General features: G+C 36.0%; 1 protein-coding gene across 9 annotated transcripts in view; it reads left to right on the top strand.

The window, feature by feature from the left end:
* NRG1 (neuregulin 1) overlaps positions 1-21,174 on the top strand; it is a 1,119,143-nt gene that overhangs the window by 1,072,602 nt on the left and 25,367 nt on the right. For 6 of the 9 annotated variants that reach the window (XM_064368894.1, XM_012476013.3, XM_012476010.3 and 3 more), the window contains one exon: positions 7,509-7,638. In XM_064368894.1, the coding sequence (XP_064224964.1) occupies positions 7,509-7,638 (130 nt within the window). Of the gene's footprint in view, positions 1-1,496; positions 1,573-7,508; positions 7,639-21,094; positions 21,163-21,174 lie in introns of those variants that run through there. The other 3 variants (XM_021675850.2, XM_021675849.2, XM_012476011.2) reach the window with 2 other exon arrangements.

Below are 21,174 nucleotides of genomic sequence, written 5' to 3'. Positions count from 1 at the left end.
AAGTATTGATGGAAAAAGATTCAAGGGACAGCTTGAAAGTTTGTGGACTCCTGGCTATGGAAATTTTATACTCATATAAAACTGTCAGTGATTAGTAGAAAATATATAGCAAAACTGTTTCTGGAATTGGCTTCTTAGGTAAGAAAAGATTATTGGCTTTGTGAAGAAGAAAATGTACCTTTCTTGTAACTCCATTTAGTTGGTTATCCACTGTGGGAAGATACTTTTCTTCTTCTTTGGAAAAGCTATGACATCCTCCAAGGTATTTGTATCATTGAGATGTTTCTCTTAAGAAATGGTATACTTAGGATGATTAGACTGTGTCATGAGTAAAACACTCTGTCTGAAAAACAGAAAAAAACAGCAACTTGTAGGTTTGAAAAATAACTTTTCCTGGCAATCTTATTTTTCTAAGGATAACACTGTCTAATGACACCGAATCATTTGCTCAGCAACTGCTGGGAACTTAGAATCTGCTTTCTGTTTAGCTACAAATGAGATCAGTGTTACAACAAAAATTATAATTTTGTTTTACGAGGAGAAACACCCAAAGGTCACTTTTCATTCTGCTGAATAGGAAGAAATAATATCAGGGTCTGCCCAGAGAGCTTATAAGGGAGAGAGGAATCTTATCCACTTTAGGAAGCATTTTCTAATTCACTTATGTGACCTTGGGCAAGCCTTCCCCTGTGCACTTTTGTGAATTCTTAGCCAGAGGTATTTTATTCAAGGCTGCAGAACTATACTTTTGAGATGATCTGTATCCTCCTTTAAAATATAGGATCAACTATAAATGTGCCAACATCCTTGATAGTCATATCATTCTGTATGTGTTTGAGCCATGCCAAAGCCCAGGTTCATTGGTTAAACCAGTTAATCTCCATTGGCCCTTGGTGTCAACTTGTTCTTTGGACAAAGTGTCACCTTGTAAGAAGTCTACAAACTTCTAAGTGCTCCCAGCGTTATTAGCTAGGATGGATGGGGTTGGATGCCCTAATTCTAAGTGCTGGTTCCATTAATGGTCTCCTGAGAATTCTCCCTGGCTTCCCTTTTTGTTTCTTGAGCAGAGTTCAGTCAAGGAGAGGTCAAGAGAGATGATATGTTACTTCCAGTCACTATATTGGCTCTGGGAACCTCCAACTCTATGCAGGTTTTCTTTGATCTCCTCGGGTCACTTTCTTTCCTTTTCGAGTACATATTTGCTATTCAGCAAAGGACTGAATGACTTCTCAGGAAAAAATGCCAACCCAGAATGACAAGGCATCCATGGTTCTGAGCCTGACTCGGAACCTTTCTTTTGGAAAACTAATGACTCCACCTATCATTCCCTTGGTATCTAGAGAAGCTGCCTTAGGTGGCACAGCCCTTTCTGCTCAGCTTCTGCTCTAGAGCTTCATCTTCAGGAGCCACCTGAGCATTTTTCCCCAGTAGGAGCTCTGTCTGCTCGTTGTACCTAATTGCAAAGGAGCTATATTCGGAGCAAGAATAATAATTTCAGATTTCTTTAACTGGACATCAAAGAGCAGGAAAGTATGCAGATTTCTAAATACATAAGCATTGGAGATACTACAGGTAAGATTAAAAAAATAATCTTTAGTGACTAGCAGTTTAATATTCAAATATTTAAAATGTTTTCAATGTGCATATTTTATTAAACAAATGACGTAGAGTTATTTAGTTAAATTTTCTGTAAGTAACTCATAAAGAATAGTCCTAAAAGCTGTGGGTGAGGACTAATTCATTCAAGGGAAACAGAACCTAATGATTGCTCCCTGAGGTATACACTGTATACTCATGCTAATTCCTGCTAATTGTCAAAGAAGAATAGAGTGACTTTTATCAGCAGTTTGCATTTGTGTAATGGTGCTGGTCTACTGGTTTTGTCTATCTACTTCACTGATAAGGAAAACGCCACTTAAAACAAGCAAGAAAAGCAAGCTATCCTTTACAGCATTATTTTCTTTTTACCTTGTCTTAAGAAGAAAAAAACCTAGCATTCTATGGGAAATATTGTGTAATTCCATGGGAAAATATTAAGTAACAAGCAGAGAACACTCGATTATTTCTCAGCTATTTATTCTGTGTATTTACAAAATGGGCAATAGTATTATTTCCAAAATGTTGTTACAAACAAAGTTCATATTACATTCCACATACTATAGACATGCCTATTTTAAAATATTTTGTACTTTAAAAAATTATTATAACACATAATGTGTAATATTGTAAGTTTAATTCTTATAATTTGGAAATTCAGTCAGAAATATTAAAGAATTGTGTTGATCTTGAAAGAGTAAACTAATCATGCGTTTATGATATTAATTCCTCATAACTCAAATTGTTCGATTTTGTTTTATAAGGATATTAAGTGACTATACATTTTTGACAAGTAGTTTTGATAAAGTTAAACATAGATTACTGATACTTACTTAATGCTTTATAATCATTCAATGATTGTTGCTCCACATTAGGCCACTTTTCTTCACATTTTGCAGAAGAATAATTTCCTAGGAAACAACTCTTGAGGTCTGGTTATATATGTAAAATTTCAGTCTAGACAGAATTTCCTTTTTTACTTTTCTTTGTTCAATATTTATGTGATTAGTAATAGTAACAGTATCATACATTTGTGTGCAGTGTTGCAACTGACAAAGTGTTTTAATAAACTTGGCAACAACCCTTTGGTATCTCATTCTTGCTGCTGAATTTTCGAAGGCAGGTAGATTGAAGTCCCACAGCTAAGAATTGGCAGAATTGTGCCTCGGACCTGATTCTTCCAAGCCAACTTCAGTGTTCATTTCACTACATTTTATCTATGAAGGTTTCCTTCTAGGGAGAGTTGGTTATGGTCTTACAGTTTTCAACCCCAGTGATTTTGGTTGTTATCCTTATGTCTTGCACATAATATATATGTCTTGCACATTAAATAATTATGGGCCAGAACGGTGACTCACACCTGTAATCCCAACACTTAGAGAGGCTGAATGAAGCAGGCAGATCACAAGGTGAAGAGATCGAGACCATCCTGATCAACATGGTAAAACCCTGTCTCTACTAAATATCCAAAAAAAATTAGCCAGACATGGTGGTGCGGGCCTGTATTCTCAGCTGCTTGGGAGACTGAGGCAAGAGAATTACTTGAACCCGGGAGGAGGAGGTTGTAGTGAGCCAAGATCACGCCACTACACTCCAGCCTAGCGACAAAAGTGAGACTCCATCTCAAAATAAAACAAAACAAAAAGAAAAGAAAAGAATTGTGGAAGGAGATAAGGAAGGAAGGAAGGAAGGAGGGAAAGAGGAAGGAAGGAAAGAAAGAAGGTGGGGAGGGGCAGGCTGCATGGAAGAAAGAGGGAGGACATGAAGGAAGAAGGGAATCCTGTTGTGTGGTAAATGATTTTTGGAGCCCTGAAATGATGGTAGTAGTCCCCAAGTTCTCAGCTCTTTCAGAGAACTCTCCAGATTCCCCAGCAATGATCATTTGTCCTGACCTTTTTTGCCAAGGCAGACCAGGTCTGGAGTAAAATACTAGAAAATACATTCTCTGGTATTAAAAGGAATGGCCCAAACCACAATTACTTTTGCACCAACCTAATAGTAAGTTACTTTACCTTATACTTTCTTCCTCATAACATTGTAGTTGCTGACACACCAAGGAAAGTGTGTTTGGGATAAAGTGGTCATATAAATGGCAAACATCAAAGTAATGTCAGATTTTGTAGTGTTTTTCTAACTGCTGTTCATGTAGCAGTCACTAGAAGATAACTCCAAATTGTGAAAAACTAATCACAAATCAGAGGGAGACGAAGTTTCGGAAACACTGAATGAGTGAGATCTACTTCACTCCTTCCTGGAGCAACTATGGGGCAGGGGGGTCATATTTTATATATTGAAACATATTTTATCTTCCAAATCTTTAGTTTACCTTTAATACAAGTCCTCCTAGCTCCCCCGGAAAGAATGCTGTTTGCTCTGTTTGGCATAGGACCCACTTTGTCTGTTTCATTATGTTCTGGTTGAATTACCAAGTGGAAACTGATTTAGGAATATTGAGTGTGTACGGCATAGAGAAAAATTATCACTGCAGAATTTATCAGCCTGCGTAAGACCGTCAGGGCACTGTGTTCCAATAAGGAGACCGAAAGGAAACCTGGCAAAAATCTGAAGAGTGTATGTAGCACCATCTCCATCCCGGGTTCTTCTGACAGTTACAACTTATTCCTGTGCTTGGCTGCTGGTTCAGAGCAGCTGCATCCAGTCAGTTCACACTTCGCATCACCTGGGAGCTCCTTGCTGCCTTACAGTTCATGATCATTTTTTGATCTCACTGCTGCTAAAGGATAAAAGTGCTAAGCATAATAATCCATGACTGTATGAGATACTTGCTACTTCATTTCCCTCCAAGAATCATTTTGCTATCAAATACCCAATTACTAGTTTCAGGTAATGATCTAAGACTTTTTTAAATGAATATGTCAGAGCTAGGTGCTTCAGGATAGTGTTACAAGGATAATCGTTTCAGGGAGATATATTTTTAAAGCCTTTAAAAAAAAAAGTTGTTTCTAGTTTTTAACATATGTATTAATCTCATTTTGGTAATCCCATAAAATCAGAACGTCTAAGGAAGAGGTATGTCTAGCTGTTGTTTATATCACTGCTATTTTTTATTGTTTACATTTTATAAGGAGTGTCTACATTTTGGGGGGAGGTGGAATGTTGGTTTTGTTGTTTTAGCAATAGCAGAAGTGTTGGCATTTGTCCTGAGAGAGCCCAGGCAGTGTTTGCTGTTCAGGTTGCATGAAGGGCAATCTTTAGCAACTTGTCAGAGATGCAAAGGCCACTTGGGTCTGCTTGAGGTTCAGAGTTCCTCTGCAGGACTGCACAGTGACAGCACACTGCAGGTGGCCCATTCAGCACTGTCACCTGGGGCAGCAAAGATACCCAGCTCCATTTGTCATCCCATGGAATTCTGTCAGCAGTTGAAAGCCTTTAAGCACAAAACCTTTAACATTCAAGGCAAACTTCCTAATATTTCTTAAAGGCAATTGCTGTGGATGAAAATATTAATATATAGCACCTAAATAAGTAGGTTTTCACATGAAGAGATAATATTAGGTTAAAATGATATGCTCTGTGATATCTAGGAATGTTGTATATTCCATGGTTTTACACACCAAACAATGCAAATCATGTTCCCCTCTTCTTGATGAAGATGTTAAAGTATAACTGATAATTGATGTTAAAAATCACCTGTCTCCTCATTCTTTCTTATTCCTTTTGTTTAGTTTATTTGGTTCATAGGCCTGGAAAAGATGCCTTGATATGTAATTTGAAACTAACTTTTTTTTGGAGTAATAACAAAATTAGTCTAATTCTTATTTATCCATAGTAATTATTCCAGAATAACATGCATCTCCTTAGAAATAAAGTTCTCCTTTAAAAAAATATAAATAGCATACATCTTCAAAGTCCCTAGATTTCCATTGTCAAGCTTTTTCTCTCATTGATACATGTCCAAATTAAGAGTCTTCCCTACTTGCCCATTAATATTTGCTATTATTCATTGAATGCCAGTTTTTTTGTTTTGTTTTGTTTTTTTTTTTGCCAATTCCTTTATCTAGATTATTTATAATCTCTACAAAATTCTGTAAGAATGCCATTACCCCTGTTTTCTTAATGGGAATATTGAGCATCTGAGTGGTTAAGTGACTTATTCAAAACCAGTAGGGGACAAGATTTGAACCATGTCTGTCTCCAAATTCCAAATTGTTTTGAGTGTCTTTTGCTGTTATTCCAAAAAGCCATGCTGAGACCAATGAAAGGGGTCCAAAAACATGCCTTAGACAGGAGAATAAGAGGCAAGCAAGGCCATGAGTAATTCAGAAATGGAATAATCAGATGTTGAGTATTCCAGTCAGATAGAATAAAAATCAAACAGGGGAGAAGACAAAATTAGGTTATGTGTCACTACACAATGTAGACTTACAAAGGAAATGAACAGGAAAGGCAGAAGAAAATGGAAAAGTAATACATGGCAGGTCAAGTAAAAGTAAACAAGGGTATATGAAACTCACATGGAAATAATAAAACAAAAATTAGTAAGGAAGACAGACAAGAGATTAAAAATTCATAAGAATGTATCAATAGACAAGAAGAAAAATTGCCTCTAAAGTTGGATTTTTTTTTCCTTAAAAGTGTACATAGAATCCGCACTGGCTTGATACATTGGTTTTGCTTTTCATCCTGATAATATCATTGATAAACATTGTATACATCGGATATTTTTTGGTTGGGACTGAGTATTGCCCATGCTGTTCCCAATTACATGAGAAGCATCCTGGTACTAAATGCCCTGGTAGCCTGGGGCTGAGAGCTTTGGCCTTGTATAATTCTTGTGCCCATTTTTCATGTAAAGTGAAGTTTGACAAGTGAATATTAAGTTCATCGTATGAAGGTGTTGCAAACCAAAATTGAAACTTATTTCTACCCCTCATTCAAAATGGAGATATTTTGTAGTGCTTTAGTCTACATTTACAGTTATATTAGATTCTTTCCATTTCCTTAAAAGTATGATGGCAGTTGGACATTCAACCATATTCCTCTAAGAAATTAGAGTAGAAAAGAATGGCTTCTAATCTGCATGTTAATATGTATCTGACTAATAATCTGTAATGTTTTCATTGGGAACAAATAAGCCAACTTATATTTTTTTTTATACATACATCATGTCTTAAAAAAATGTGAAGTCAATAGGCACGTAAAACATTTCAAAATAAACAATTTTATCAATTAGTTGCCATTAACAAATAGATGTCTAAATTTTGTTGCAATGACATGACTTTATACCATTATATTGAACCTTCCTGGGAAATGTATTTTAATTACAATAGAGCTTGTCTTTTACAACTACCTGGAAAATTATATATTGGTTAAAAAATGTTGAGGCCCAGCCAGATGCAGTAGCTCATGCCTGTAATTCTGGCACTTTGGGAGGTCGAGGCAAGTGGGCAGGAGATCCAGACCATCCTGGCCAAAATTATGAAATCTCATCTCTTCTAAAATACAAAAATTAGCCAGGTGTGGTGGTGTGTTCCTGTAGTCCCAGCTACTCAGGAGGCTGAGGCAGGGGAATTGCTTGAACCCAGGAGGCAGAGGTTGCAGTGAACTGAGATGGCACCACTGCACTCCAGCCTGGCAACAGAGTGAGACTCTGTCACAAAAAAAAAAAAAAAGAAAAGAAAAGAACAGAAAAAAGTTAAGCCCCTTTTCCTATTTAGTTATAATAAAATTAATTAACTCAGTAATTCTCTTTTACAATTTGATTCCATGTAATTAGACCCAGAAAGTGCTTAACTTCTTTGCTATTGTTTGTAAGGTCTGCAAGCTTAGTGAAATCTCCTGTACCTTATATGAACTCTTCCTTTTTGGACGATTTAAGATTAAAAGCTGCTTAGAAAGGAGGAAAAAAAAAAAAAGTCAAAGTTAACCTTTCTCCTTTCTCTCCTCTTCAGCTACATCTACATCTACTACTGGGACAAGCCATCTTGTAAAATGTGCAGAGAAGGAGAAAACGTTCTGTGTGAATGGAGGCGAATGCTTCATGGTGAAAGACCTTTCAAACCCCTCGAGATACTTGTGCAAGTAAGAAAAGAAATCCTGTGTGTGGCTTATGTCTATAACTGCTTGTTTCAGATGATTCTATGTCTCATGATGTATTGTTTCTTTTTTTCCAATTTTGTTTCATGTTGAATAATGCTGTTTTATATAGAGAGTGTTTTAAAACATTCACATCATTTGTCATCACTCCTCTGTCATATCCAGAATTGTTTTTTACTCTTTTCAATGTATGTGATTTTTTTTTTTTTGCTGTTATTTATAATGTTGCTTTCTTTGTGGTTTTCCTTGTGATTCAGAAAAGATGTGCAAATATCATAGAGGCCTATAACTTTTGATATCTACTTCTACATCCAATGTATGAATTAAGCTGTAAGATAATGTTGCTTTCTTATCCCAGTGATCACCTGCAAAATGAATAAGACAACTAAAGGAAGCAGAAAGGCAGAAGATTATTGACTGACATATGTCTATTACACTTGGGATTGTCTTATTGTTTCATAACCATATTTTAAATGGACTTTAGATTTATATTGCTAGTAAAAAGAAAAGAAAAATGTAAATTACATGTATTTGGAAATCCATTGAGTGTGTGTAGCATCCCTGTGGGTAGACAGCAGTGTTCTTTTATTGGTCTATAGATATATCTAGAATAGCACTTTCTTTCCAGTGACCTGAAAGAGTTGATGCACCACTAAGAAGTGTCCAGTTTATTCTGTCACAATAGGAAGAGTAAGATAGTGATAGTATCAGTAAATTAAATATTTAAACCTTGTAGTAAAAACTAATAGGACTCATTCAAAAGCACATGTTTATTTTGCCATGCATTTTAAGTCTGCTATTGATATTTAGCCTATATGTGCTATATGGACTCATAATTTGATGTGGCCCTAAAAAGATATATAATGTTTTATTGAAATGATGAAAATGCACATTTATTTTGCTGTTCACAAATAGCTGTATCCCAAAAGCGGCGTATTTTAAATGTCGTTCCTTAAAAAATGTAGTGTAGAACATCTAATAAATTTTGCCCGCAGTCCCCAGCTGGAAACATGCAGTGGGGACATTGTTCGAAAGCAGCAATGCTTGTTCTGAAGGAGGGAAAACCATTTTGTTGTAAAAAATTTTTTTTCATAGAATATTGGCATGTGACTTAAATCTTGACAAGGAAGAACAAGTCTGTTAGGCAATTGAACCGATAGGAGCAATGAGCAAAATGAAAAGGACACAAGAAATAATCAACTAGGTCATGTCTCTTTCACATCACAGAAATACTGTATAAATATTTAGGTGCCAATTCTAATAAAACCTTAATTATGTTTATAAGTAAAGAAGTGTATCTTAAAAGATGTATGTTTTAAAGACAAAAAAAAAAAAAAGCAACAATCGAAAATGCCATTTTGTAGGCCATGTTTTGCTGCCCTCTGAGCTGAGGTAGACTGGGCATGTCTGTGGTGTGCCTGATGGGAGCTCATGGCCCTGAACAAGTACCTTCCAAAACTGCTTCCTTCTTGTACTCAAAAGCTCTTCTTTGAAGAGAGTAGATACAGTGTCAAGATAAGACAAGTTTTGGTGGTTGTACAGCTGATTTTATCAAAGACAGATAATTCGTAAAAGTAAATATAGTCTGTTAGAGCAAATAAAAGACTTGGAACCAGAACAGAATTCTAATCTCAATTACCAAACATTTCTTTTATGGAAATAAATAATTTTTATAAGCCAAAGTGAAATGATAGGTAAAAGTCTTGCAGAAATATTAAAGCAAGATGAAATACGAATATGAGGCCAGGTGCATGCCTGTAATCTCAGCACTTTAAGAGGCCGAGTCAGGCAGATCACTTGAGCCCAGGAGTTCAAGACCAACCTGGGCAATGTGGCAAAACACCGTTGCTACAAAAAAATGCAGAAGAACAATTAACCAGGCATGGTGGCATGCACCTGTAGTCCCAACTATTTGGGAGGCTAAGATGGAAGGATCACTTGAGCTTGGAGGGTTGAGCCTGCAGTGAGCTGAGATTGTGTCACTGCACTACAGCCTGGGTGACAGAGTAAGACAGCCACACACACACACACACACACACACACACACACACACAAAGTATGTAGAAAAGATCATTCCTTTTAGATCTGAATTATCTCATATGACTGTGTTTATTGTTTAAAAAGTAATCTTAGAGATTCACTTCTTGATCATTAAAATATTCAAATCTATATACTTGCAGCAGAATAAAAATCTATCTGATTTAGTCTCTAGTTCTGCTGACTTGCTGTGAATACAGTACAAATATGAGACATCCCCATATTTATCATAGCAAATTGGGATGAACCAGCTTTTTAGTTTCCTGTAAGACTTTCTCTGATCGAAATAGAAAATGCCAGAAGCTGAGAATTATAATCTATAAAATATGAGGTTCATTTGATATATGGGAAAACTTTGTTACATTTTCCTAATCTTAAGCATACAATGTAATTGTAGTTTAATAAATCTCCTTGAAAAAACATTTAAATTATAGTTCCTTAAATTCTTCTCCTTTTTAAACAATGTACCCATATTATCTATGTCTCATATTTTTACTTCTTCAGAAAAGCATCCGAGACCACTATATTTTAATTATCATAATGAAATATGATCATTTTTTCCTCATCACTTTGCAAAGATTTACAAGCTGAGTGAGTACATATGATAGTTTCTGTATACCTCTAAGGAACCAGGGCAGTTCTTTTCCACATATTAATTTCAGCCATTCTTTAGCCCTCCCACGTCCAATACAAAACATGTAATCACGTAAGTGCTGTTCAGTTTTTTCATTTTAATATTGTGCCAACAACTGTAATTTTTCTTCACTCAACAGTTTCTCATTAAATTTTAAGCCTAATCCAGAATTAAAAACTTGCTATATTTTAAAAATCTTGAAGTGAAACATTTGGAAGTCTTCTAGTAATTATTAAAGCCCCAAGCCATGAATGAACACATCACCCAAACTAATTGTCCAGTGGATCATTCTTGCTTTCTAGTTCTAAGAAAAATATATCTTTTTTTTGTATTTTGCTAATTAGGATCTTTTAGAGAAGTGTTTTAAATTATTACTGGATCTTATCAGAAAGAAAATCTTTGGCATCTATGATTTTGATAACTTCTTCCCTTCTTTTGAATGGTGACTTTATTCATACATTAAAACAAACCAGATCCTTGAGGGAAGAACTGGAGAATATATTCTACATACAAAATATTTCAAATATTTCTTGTTAAATAAAACTTTTTATTTTCTAAAATTTTTGTATGTGAAACATCTATAGCATTAAAAATAATTACTACTCAGAATTTAAACAAAGACACATATTATACTGTGTCTTATGATAATACATTGTTCACTAGACCACTTGAATAGAAACAGAAGACATAAAAATATTGCATTGGCTCATCACGGTCCTATCTATGAAGCCAGTTCATAGTTTCCATATGGTCTATCTGTCTAGAGCTAAGCATTGCTGAAGCATGAGCCACATCATTGAAAATCAGCTTTATCCCTGACTAAAGACATGACTCAGAAAGACCACAAGCATGGAAGTTTCCAAGTAGTCTCTCTGGTCACCTAATCCGCTGTTGTCTTCTTGGGAGTTGAAGTAGAAGATTTTACAGCAATCTCTTTTGTCTCTCTGCTTGGAACAAGGTGTTTAGAATGGATTAAACATATTAACAGTGCAAATCTTCTTTGAGGAGAGGTTTCCGGATTGCTTGGACCTCCTCCTGGGGACTATGTGGGAATTTCAGTGGTGGTTCTCATCTTTTATATTTTTTTCTCTACAGTAATTTAAAATTTATTCTGTGGGAAAAAAAATAGTTACTATTCCAGATTATGTAAAGATGAGAAAAGAATCATTCCATTTTTACCCTCTGATGCTCCGTGTAGTCCTGTGGTTCAGAAAAAACAATATACATGAAATCGAACATGAAATTGTTCAGTTTTCCTCTTATGTCTTTTCTTTATTCTTGTGTATCTGTTCTTCTGAATAGTTTCATTGAAGAACTACTTTGGAAGATACTGATGTGATTTTTAAAATCTAAAAATTATTTTATATTAGGCTGTGCTTTTAAGTCCAATATGTTGTCCAGTGGACAGATGTGCCTTCATCTGGAGGGGATTAGAGTTTAAAACTACCAATTTTGGTGAACAATCTTATGTCCTTTCGCCTCAACTCTCTGGACAATATATTTATTTATAACATGAAGTTAATATGTTCTCCAAATTTCTTCCCAGGGAGTCGGTGAAATTAAATGAGTTCATTTCTGCTAAAGTACTTTTAACTCTGGGGAAGCAAAATTTATTTTTCCTTATAATAAAAAGAAAATGGTAGTATTACATTCTCTCAGTAGACGTTGGGAAAATATATACACCTGTTTTAACAGACTGTGTTATCATGTTTAATTTCTTTTTGTTGTTGTTGTCTTCGTTTTGTTTTGAGATGGAGTTTCACTCTTGTTGCCTAGGCTGGAGTGCAATGGTGCAGTCTTGGCTCACTGCAACCTCCACCTCCCAGGTTCAAGCGATTCTCCTGCCTCAGCCTCCCAAGTAGCTGGGATTACAGGCATGTGCTACCACACCCAGCTAATTTCTTATATTTAGTAGAGATGGGGTTTCACCATGTTGGTCAAGCTAGTCTTGAACTCCTGACCTCAGATGATTCACCCGCCTTGGTCTCCCAAAGTGCTGGGATTACAAGTGTGAGCCACCAGGCCTGGCCCATGTTTAATTTCTAATTCTTCATTTTATTTAACACTAGCAGTTTTCTTGGTTTGTTGGAACCACCAAGTATCTTTATGACTTTTCTTTGACAGACCATTTAATATTTCTGATCATTAGTTTCCTTAGGCAAAAACAAAAAGCAGACTAAATTTGGGAAGATGGGAGGTATCTATAAACATAGACATTTCTAATTTTGTATAATAACGTTTATGAAATCATGTAGGGAGCACTAAACACAGAAAGGAAAAACCAGTACCAACCACTGCAAAAAAGAACCAAATGGTAAAGACCAACGATGCAATGAAGAAATTATGCCAACCAAAGGGCAAAACAACCAACCAGTAATAAAATGGCAGGGTCAAATTCACACATAACAATATTAACATTAAATTTAAATGGACTAAATGCCCCAATCAAAAGACACAGACTGGCAAATTGGATAAAAAGCCAAGAACCATTGGTGTGCTGTATTCAGGAGATCCACCTCACGTGCAAAGACACACATAGACTCAAAATATAGGGATGGAAAAAGATTTACCAAGCAAATGGAGTGCCAGATATTTTTTAAAACACAGAGAAAATATAAGATATGAGGTCTGATCTCTGAGAATTCAGTCCGTAAGAAAATGAAATTGCTAAAATAGAAAATCAGTGAGTGAATATATGATGGTATAATTTTGACTATTAAGGTAATACTAATTTAAAGAAAAGAAAGGAAAGACAGAAATAAGTTAGAGAAGACTTTTTAAATATAATCATTTATAGTCTTTCCTTTATACCAGGAAGGCTTTGTGGTCATAGGAATTCTTTCCGTGAGACACAGTGACATGCAGCTTCATTCTAGGAAGTAAAACAAATGAATGAAACAAAAGAACTGAATTAAACAGTGGAGCCACTAAATGACCTCTGAAGGCCAGACAGAGGACTTTGAGTACTGTGATAGCTAATAGGGAACCATAGTGACTTCTGGAACAGGAAAGTGGCACCATAGACATAGCAGATGTTTAGGGAAGTGAGTCTTCCATACAGGCTAAAAGAAGTCTGGGGACTAAGTAAGATGGGAAGAGAAAGCCAAAGACATCAAAGATGCTAGCTATTATAAAATACTGACACAATGATGCTGATGGTAATAACTTTTATAATATGTGTTAGTAGCTGGATTAACATAATTAAACAAGGGGCGATAGTACAAGCTCATAGTTGTGTCCTGCAGTCTCGTCATCATGGCTGCAGAAAGAGAAATCTGGAAGAGATAAACAGGATATATACTGGGTTAGAACTTTCAGTCAATAAGAGCACACTGCTGACTCCAATCCCAGCCTAGAAGAGCTCTTTCTTCAGGATCGGTGTTACACTTGCTTCTAGTACTTCTCTGTTCTTGAGTATTGTAACATTTAACAAATACAGACAGCATTTGTGAGAGCAAGTGATGGGACTCGTGTGGATCTAGATAATGAGCTCTTTAGACAGCTGCATCTATTTCTTTCATGTCCTCATGTATCTAGAATCCTATGTGCTTATGAGAAATTTATTAACTCATTTAGACTTTAAAGGTAGAGTCGAAGCAAATTCTTTAGTTTTTATAGGAATCAGTTTAGGTGTAGTTTTGCCTAAAATCGGATGCATTGACTAAGTGTTCTGAATAGCTTGATTCCTCTCTTGTAAAAATCAGCTGGGCAGCCATATGCATTTATTGAGCTCCTATGAGACAGGCTCTATGCTCATGCTATGGATAAAGTCATAAGCAAAACCCATACTGGTCTTTGCCTGATGGAGGCTGTAGGCTACTGCAAGTAACAATCATGTTTCATATAATTAATTGAATTATAAATCACAGGTTTGCCAAGAGCTATCAAGGATATTTAGTAAGCTAAGGGAGTGTGCAATGAAAGACCTAAGCTAGTCAGAGGCAGACTCTGCTCTGTGGAAAAAAGAATTTTAAAAAAGTATGCAGTCATACTCTTGAGATGCATATAGTCAATTTAAAATAAAATATTTCACTGTGTATATATACTACATTTTCTCTCTCTTTTTTTTTTTTTTTTTTTTTTTTTTTTTTTATCGAGACGGAGTTTTGCTCTTGTTACCCAGGCTGGAGTGCAATGGCGCGATCTCGGCTCACCGCAACCTCCGTCTCCTGGGTTCAGGCAATTCTCCTGCCTCAGCCTCCTGAGTAGCTGGGATTACAGGCACGCACCACCACGCCCAGCTAATTTTTTGTATCTTTAGTAGAGACGGGGTTTCACCATGTTGACCAGAATGGTCTCAATCTCTTGACCTCGTGATCCACCCGCCTCGGCCTCCCAAAGTGCTGGGATTACAGGCGTGAGCCACCACGCCCGGCCCTACATTTTCTCAATCCATTTATCTGTTGATGAATGCTTAAGTTGATTCTGTAACTTGGCTATTGTGAATAGTAGATTTTTTATAACTTGCCTACTGTGAATAGTGGATTTTATAACTTGGCAATTGTGAATAGAGGATGAATATTTTAGCTAGATTGATTTAATTATTCCACATTGTATTCATAAATCATAACATCACTTTCCACCCCATAAATGTATACAATTGCAAATTGTCAGTTTACAGGAAAACAAATACAATATTTTGAAATATTTATATTGAATGATTTAAGGAAAAAGTGAATATTTAGATGTTTTATCAGAGAATGAGGCTGGTGAAGTGGATAGAGCTGTAGAGCCCCTCAGCACCCCTAAGCTGTTTGACGAGACAGGAAAACTTCCTCCAGAGAGGAAAACCAAACCAAAAATTGGCAGTCGATATGTCATTGTGTCACAGTGACGTGGAGATGTATGGGATGTAGATTGATGCCATATCCGATGAAATTGTTTGACCCCCAGCTTAAGGATTCATCATGTAGAGTAAACATGGGCCAGGGTTTTGTCTGCAGATGAGCATTTCAGAACAAGCTGTGCAAACAGAGATTTAGGAAGGGCAACAAGGTTCAAACAAGAAGTTAATTCACAAACACTGCCACCCTCATTATTGGGATTGCATGTCCTGGACATTGAAAAACAACATTTGAAAAGCCAGGACAACTTAGATTTGTTTTGTTTTGTTTTGTTTACTCAGCATTTACCCATGAGTCTAGGGTGGCCACTCTCTGTATCCTCTTATCTCATGGATTGGAAATTAGTCCCCAGATTATAATTAAAAAGAAAATGGAAGGTATATACTGTCTGAACAGTGGTGGGGAGATATAGGTTGGATCTGAAGGAAACATTACTGGAACATTTTATATTGAATATTTTCTTTAATGATGTTAAAGAGGGCATTCCCTTGGGGAAATAAATGTCTTTTGCAGATGATGCTAGAAAGAACACTAAAACACAAATTAGAAAAGCATATACAAACCTCAAGAAATTTTACCTAAAGGTAGATAACAGAATGAGGTTCATCTTGGAAAAATGCAGACTAATAGTAACAATACATTTGGGAAAGAATAATCTACAACGCAGATACTCAGCCAGTGAGTGGGCGAGTTCTGGACAGAATACTGAGCAGGCTAAGAGGTGAGAAAAGTCAGTGTTTGCAACATGATACTGTAAGAAAACAGACCGGCACAGTTGGAGCTGGCGTAGACACTGCCACCTCGAGTTTACATAGAGGGAACAAAGGCTTTGGTGTCTAATGCTTTCTCAACAATATTCCTTGATATTTATTTGTTGACATTTCCATCATTTAATTTTGTAAACATAGACATCAAATAGTTTCAAATACCACAGCTAGTATTGAGGAAGAGTGGATAGGACTTTTCATTTTTTGACAAGGTGTTTTTTAAATTGTCCAAATATTTCACTGTAGAGTGATGACTAGAGGGAGAGGATGTATCAGCTGTATTTTTTTTCCCTTCTCCTTCCTGATCAAGGGAGAGTTTGATGAAAATGAAGATAAGAAATGAAGGAAGAGAAAGGATATCTAAGGATGGTTTATAAATTGACCCTAAATACGTAGTTTATAAAATTAGCCAACCCTAACCAGAAGTTTCTTGGGATCCATGAATATTTTTGAATATGTCTAGAATCTCCACCCAAAAAAAGGGAAATAATTTATTCAATTGGAATATAAAAGATACACCAAGCATTAAACTGATTTAAAAAATATGTGCATCTATGATTGATTGCATAGTAAGCATATCAGGATATTAGCAGTGTATTGAAGGTATTATTAACCACAGTTTTTATTATACTGGTGCTGCACAGAAGTTTGATTAGTAGAATGCACTGCTTTATTGAATCCTAAGTAAACCGATGTTTCACTAGCAGTATTTAAATTCAAGATAACAGACTTACTTTTAAAGAATCATAGGGACTTTTCCAAATTGCAAACACAATGTTAAAGAGTTTTATTGGAGGGAGAAAATCTGTGAGAAGGATACTGGGAGTTTCTGTAAAAATTATTTGAGGCCAGGCATGGCAGCTAACACCTGTAATCCCAGCACTTTGGAAGGCCAAGGCTTGTGGATCATCTGAGGTCAGGAGTTCGAGACCAGCCCAGCCAACATGGGGAAACCCCATCTCTATTAAAAATACAAAAGTTAGCCAGGTGTGGTGGTGCACATATGTAATTTCAGCTACTCGGGAGACTGAGGCAGGAGAATCGCTTGAACCTGGGAGGCAGAGTTGCAGTGAGCCGAGATCGTGCCACTGAACTCCAGCCTGGGCAACAGAGCAAGACTCCATCTAAATAAATAAACAAAACTATAAAAATAACAGATACATGTCCAGATTGACCTGTACTTGGCAAATCAATTAACCATATGAATTTTTTTTTTTTTTTTTGAAATGGAATCTGTTGTCCAGGCTATAGTGCAGTGGCGCAATCTCGGTTCACTGCAACCTCTGCCTCAGCCTCCCAAGTAGCTGGCATTACAGGTGGCTATCACCGTGCCCAACTAATTTTTGTGTTTTTGGTAGAGACAGGGTTTCACCATGTTGGCCAGGCTGGTCCCGAACTCCTGGCCTCAAGTAATCTGCCAGCCTTGGCCTCCCAAAATGCTGGGATTACAGGCTTAAGCCACCATGCCTGCCTGAAAGTGCCTTTTGATACAATTCTTGATCAGATATGGACACTGTGGTCTGATCTTAAGTTCATTTTCACAGACATATTGTGAGAGTCCTTTATGAATCAGGTACTGTGCTAGGCATTAGAGATACAAAATGATCAGAATGTGATCACTGTCTGACAGAATGTGATCAGTGTGTCACAGATCATCACAATACAGATAAGTGCAGTGAAAGAGATCAGGATAGGGTGCAATGCAAGAGCCAAGCCAAGAGTCAAGGAATTCTCCCCAGAGCATAGAAGTGGGTGATGGGGAGGTGGGAGGCAGGGAAAGAGTGATGCCTAAGTTCAAACAAAACTGTAAATTTTCGCCCCATTAATAACAAATATAGAACAGACATGATCACGTTAAGAGAAAATACTAAAATTTTTAAAAACCCTGATTTCCATCTTCTAATCTGATTAATGAAACAAATAGTGTATATGTATACTTCTGTATGTCTATATATGTACACACACACACATATATATTTAAAGCTGCAACAAGTACTTATTATTCAGATCCTTAGATTATTCTAAGACATAAAATATTTGGAATTTGCTCAATCTCATGCCAAAGCTTATTGTTCAAAATTCAGGTTTGATTTACTGTTATTCTTATCTTCCAGGAAAGTGATGGATTGGGTGCTTAACATGCAATGTTAATAATAGAAATGTATCAGAAGCCAGATAGTCTCCCTAGCCTGTTAGAAGTAATTCCATAGAATTTCAAAGAACTTTTAGATCAGCGGGGTTTTCATTTGCATAGGTTTTCTCTACACAATTCAGTGTGCAGTTTGCTTGTGCAGAAACTATCTCAGTTGCCGCTTTTCCCTTCCATCCCACTTGGCAACAAATTTAAATGTCTGTGAAGGCTACATCCTTTTGCTGCTGATCACTTGAGTTGCTTCGGCACTTGCAATTTGTTTTACTTCAACGATTGTCTTAAAATCCATTTTATCAAAAAGGATTTTTAGAAGTCCTTGAGTTCTATCATCCCTGACTGGTAATGCATTCAGAAGAAATGCTGTCAAGGCTTTCTAACAATGATTCCATGTGTTAGGATAAGTATGGTTTCCCAGAACCTTAGTGGAAAAAGAGGTCTTTGATACTCACTTAATTACATTTCTTCATTTTATCACTGAGGAAAAGGAGGCCCAGTAAAGCCAAAGAGCTTGTCCATGTCCAAACAGCAAGATACCATAGTGCCAAGAGACAGGGCCTTTGTCTCCCTCTTCCCAGTTCAGAGAACCTTAGGTCTTGGACTTTAATCTACATCCAAATCTCTTAGGGATTTTGTTAAAATGAAGATTCTTATTCAGTAGTTCTAGGATGTGCTAGCATGTTCCTAAGAGATACTGATGCTGCCAGTTCTGAGTAATAACAGGGTCTTATGCACTAAGAAACAATGCTGAGAAACTTCATCTCCCAAATGAAGATAAACACCAACAAAAGGATAGTTCTGGTTAAGAAGTAGCTGGCAATTCTAAAAACTGACTTGCATACCTCAAGTAGTTCTAATGTTACTATGCCCAGTATTCCGTGTGATTTTATGATAGAGATAAGCCATCATCTCATGCTAGCTTCCTAGGAAACATCATGTTAGAAGTTCATAATAATTAGAAAATAGATTGGGTAGGATTTCTGACTCCTTTTACCTAGTTGTCCTGTGCCCTCTGATCACAGAACTGTTTATAAGATGCATAATGACGATTTACTTATAAATGCCTTCTTTCTCTTAAATAACTCATGATTGGTCAGCTATTTGTTAATTTCATGATTCTGACTCACATAAGGGCATTTCCTGCCATGGCAATTGTGTGGTGTGTGTGTCTTACACACACACAGCATGTTCACATATCTTACACCATGTTCTTTTGTGAGAAACAAGTGGATTATTGTGTGTTCAATGTGAGAATTTTAACTTTTATCAAAATGCAAAGAAGCAAGACAAAATGATAATTATTGAATACATCATTACTTCTGGAATCACCTGCTTTAATTATAGGGTATGTCTATATGAACTTACATTCCTGGTTGAGAAACAAATAAAAACCCCATTTACTTCAGACATTATTTTGTCAAATAGGTTATATTTTAAAGTTATTTATCTAAGAACATGAAAATGTTCTTATTGAAGCATGAGAAATGGTGTCTTTTTGAGAAATAACCCAATCTCACACTTTATACTTCTTATTGACATATTTCTCTAGGTAGCTCTTCCTCTATTTCCTGCAGCAAAAATATTCTAAGCAAAAATCATCAGTTCATTTATATGAAGGTATTTCCAAGAGTTTAAAGGAGCTATATCAATATAAGATGTTTGTCATTTAAGCTTAAACAAATACTCACAAAGCAAAAAATCTGGAACTACTAGTATTTTATCTTGCAGGCCATTTTCATAAAATAAGAGAATTACATATACCAAGTCACTTGGTAATATGGCTTGAAGGGAAATGAAATTACCCCGATATTGGTAACAATGAATAGTTTTGTTCATATCTCTTTGATGCCAAATATATAGTATATATTCTTATTTACTCTGTAGAGAATAGGGTTGTGTAAAAATCTCTAGGTATGAGCTACCAGAGCTAACTTAGATAGGCTCTTTGCATGACAATTACTGTGTAGATGAACCATTAATAATAATTATTACTATGGATGTTGAGGATTCAAAATGATAATCTTTCTATCTGTAAGTATATAGCTTCCTAGAACCTTTCAGTGACCCTTTTTATTAGAGGACGATATTTTAAAAATCAATCCCATTTAAAATGTTTTAGGTATTAGAGTAACGGCTATAAAAAAAAAAGCAGCAATTATAAAGAACTTCCATATTCAAGCACAGCCCCATTGCTTAAGACCTTAATATTGTATCAAGATTCTAGAATTTTGATAGGTAAATATATGTGAGGGAATAACATGTAAATTTCATACAGTTTTTAAAACAGTTTTACCTTAAATGCAAAATGTCATGTGTTAAGTACTTCTGCCTAAGAATAACTGATCTAAATTTTAAAATGTATTTGTCTTTGATTTGGGGTAATGCAATTAGGTGAAATCTGTCTTGATAACAATCTGTTTCCAGTATCTTTGAACATTAAAAACAAGAGTTTATTTGGAATATCTTTTTTAAAAAAACAGGAAATGTACTTTTTCTTGTCAGTAATCATTATAGTGTGAAAGTAATTGACTTCAGTTGTTTGATGACTTACAATATAAAACACTTACGAAATAAATACAAAATTGAAATAAGTATATGAAAGAAAAAGCTCAAGTCCATGTATTGATAAGAGACAGGGATGGAATCATGTTAGCGCTTATCAAAACCAGTGTTTTAACATAGTGAGAATCACTGATCCGTGGCAAATAGGGTCATGCCAAAGGGAAACTGACAGCTCTCCAGGCCATGCCGCCTCTTATTCCACATTTCAGCTTCACTCTAGTTAAATTTCAGTTAACCTATCATTTGAGGACTGAAGCAAACAACAACAAAATCTGTAACCCACAGTTTTCGTGGGGCACGGTTTTCTAAATGTTGTCTTTTCTTTTCTTTATATTGCTTGGTACCAGATCATTTTTTAGGAATCTCCATATTCCATAGGAGGAAAATTGCCAGTCTGAAAGCTCAGTGTCTTTAGCATTTTTTTGCTTACCACATTTTTGCCCTCTAGGTGCCAACCTGGATTCACTGGAGCAAGATGTACTGAGAATGTGCCCATGAAAGTCCAAAACCAAGAAAGTATGTTAAAAT

This window comes from Aotus nancymaae, unplaced genomic scaffold (assembly GCF_030222135.1).
Source record: "Aotus nancymaae isolate 86718 unplaced genomic scaffold, 86718_ANA_hifiasm-v0.15.2.pri h1tg000079l, whole genome shotgun sequence".
Taxonomy (NCBI): Eukaryota; Metazoa; Chordata; class Mammalia; order Primates; family Aotidae; genus Aotus; species Aotus nancymaae.
This window is presented reverse-complemented; position numbering and strand designations above follow the sequence as displayed.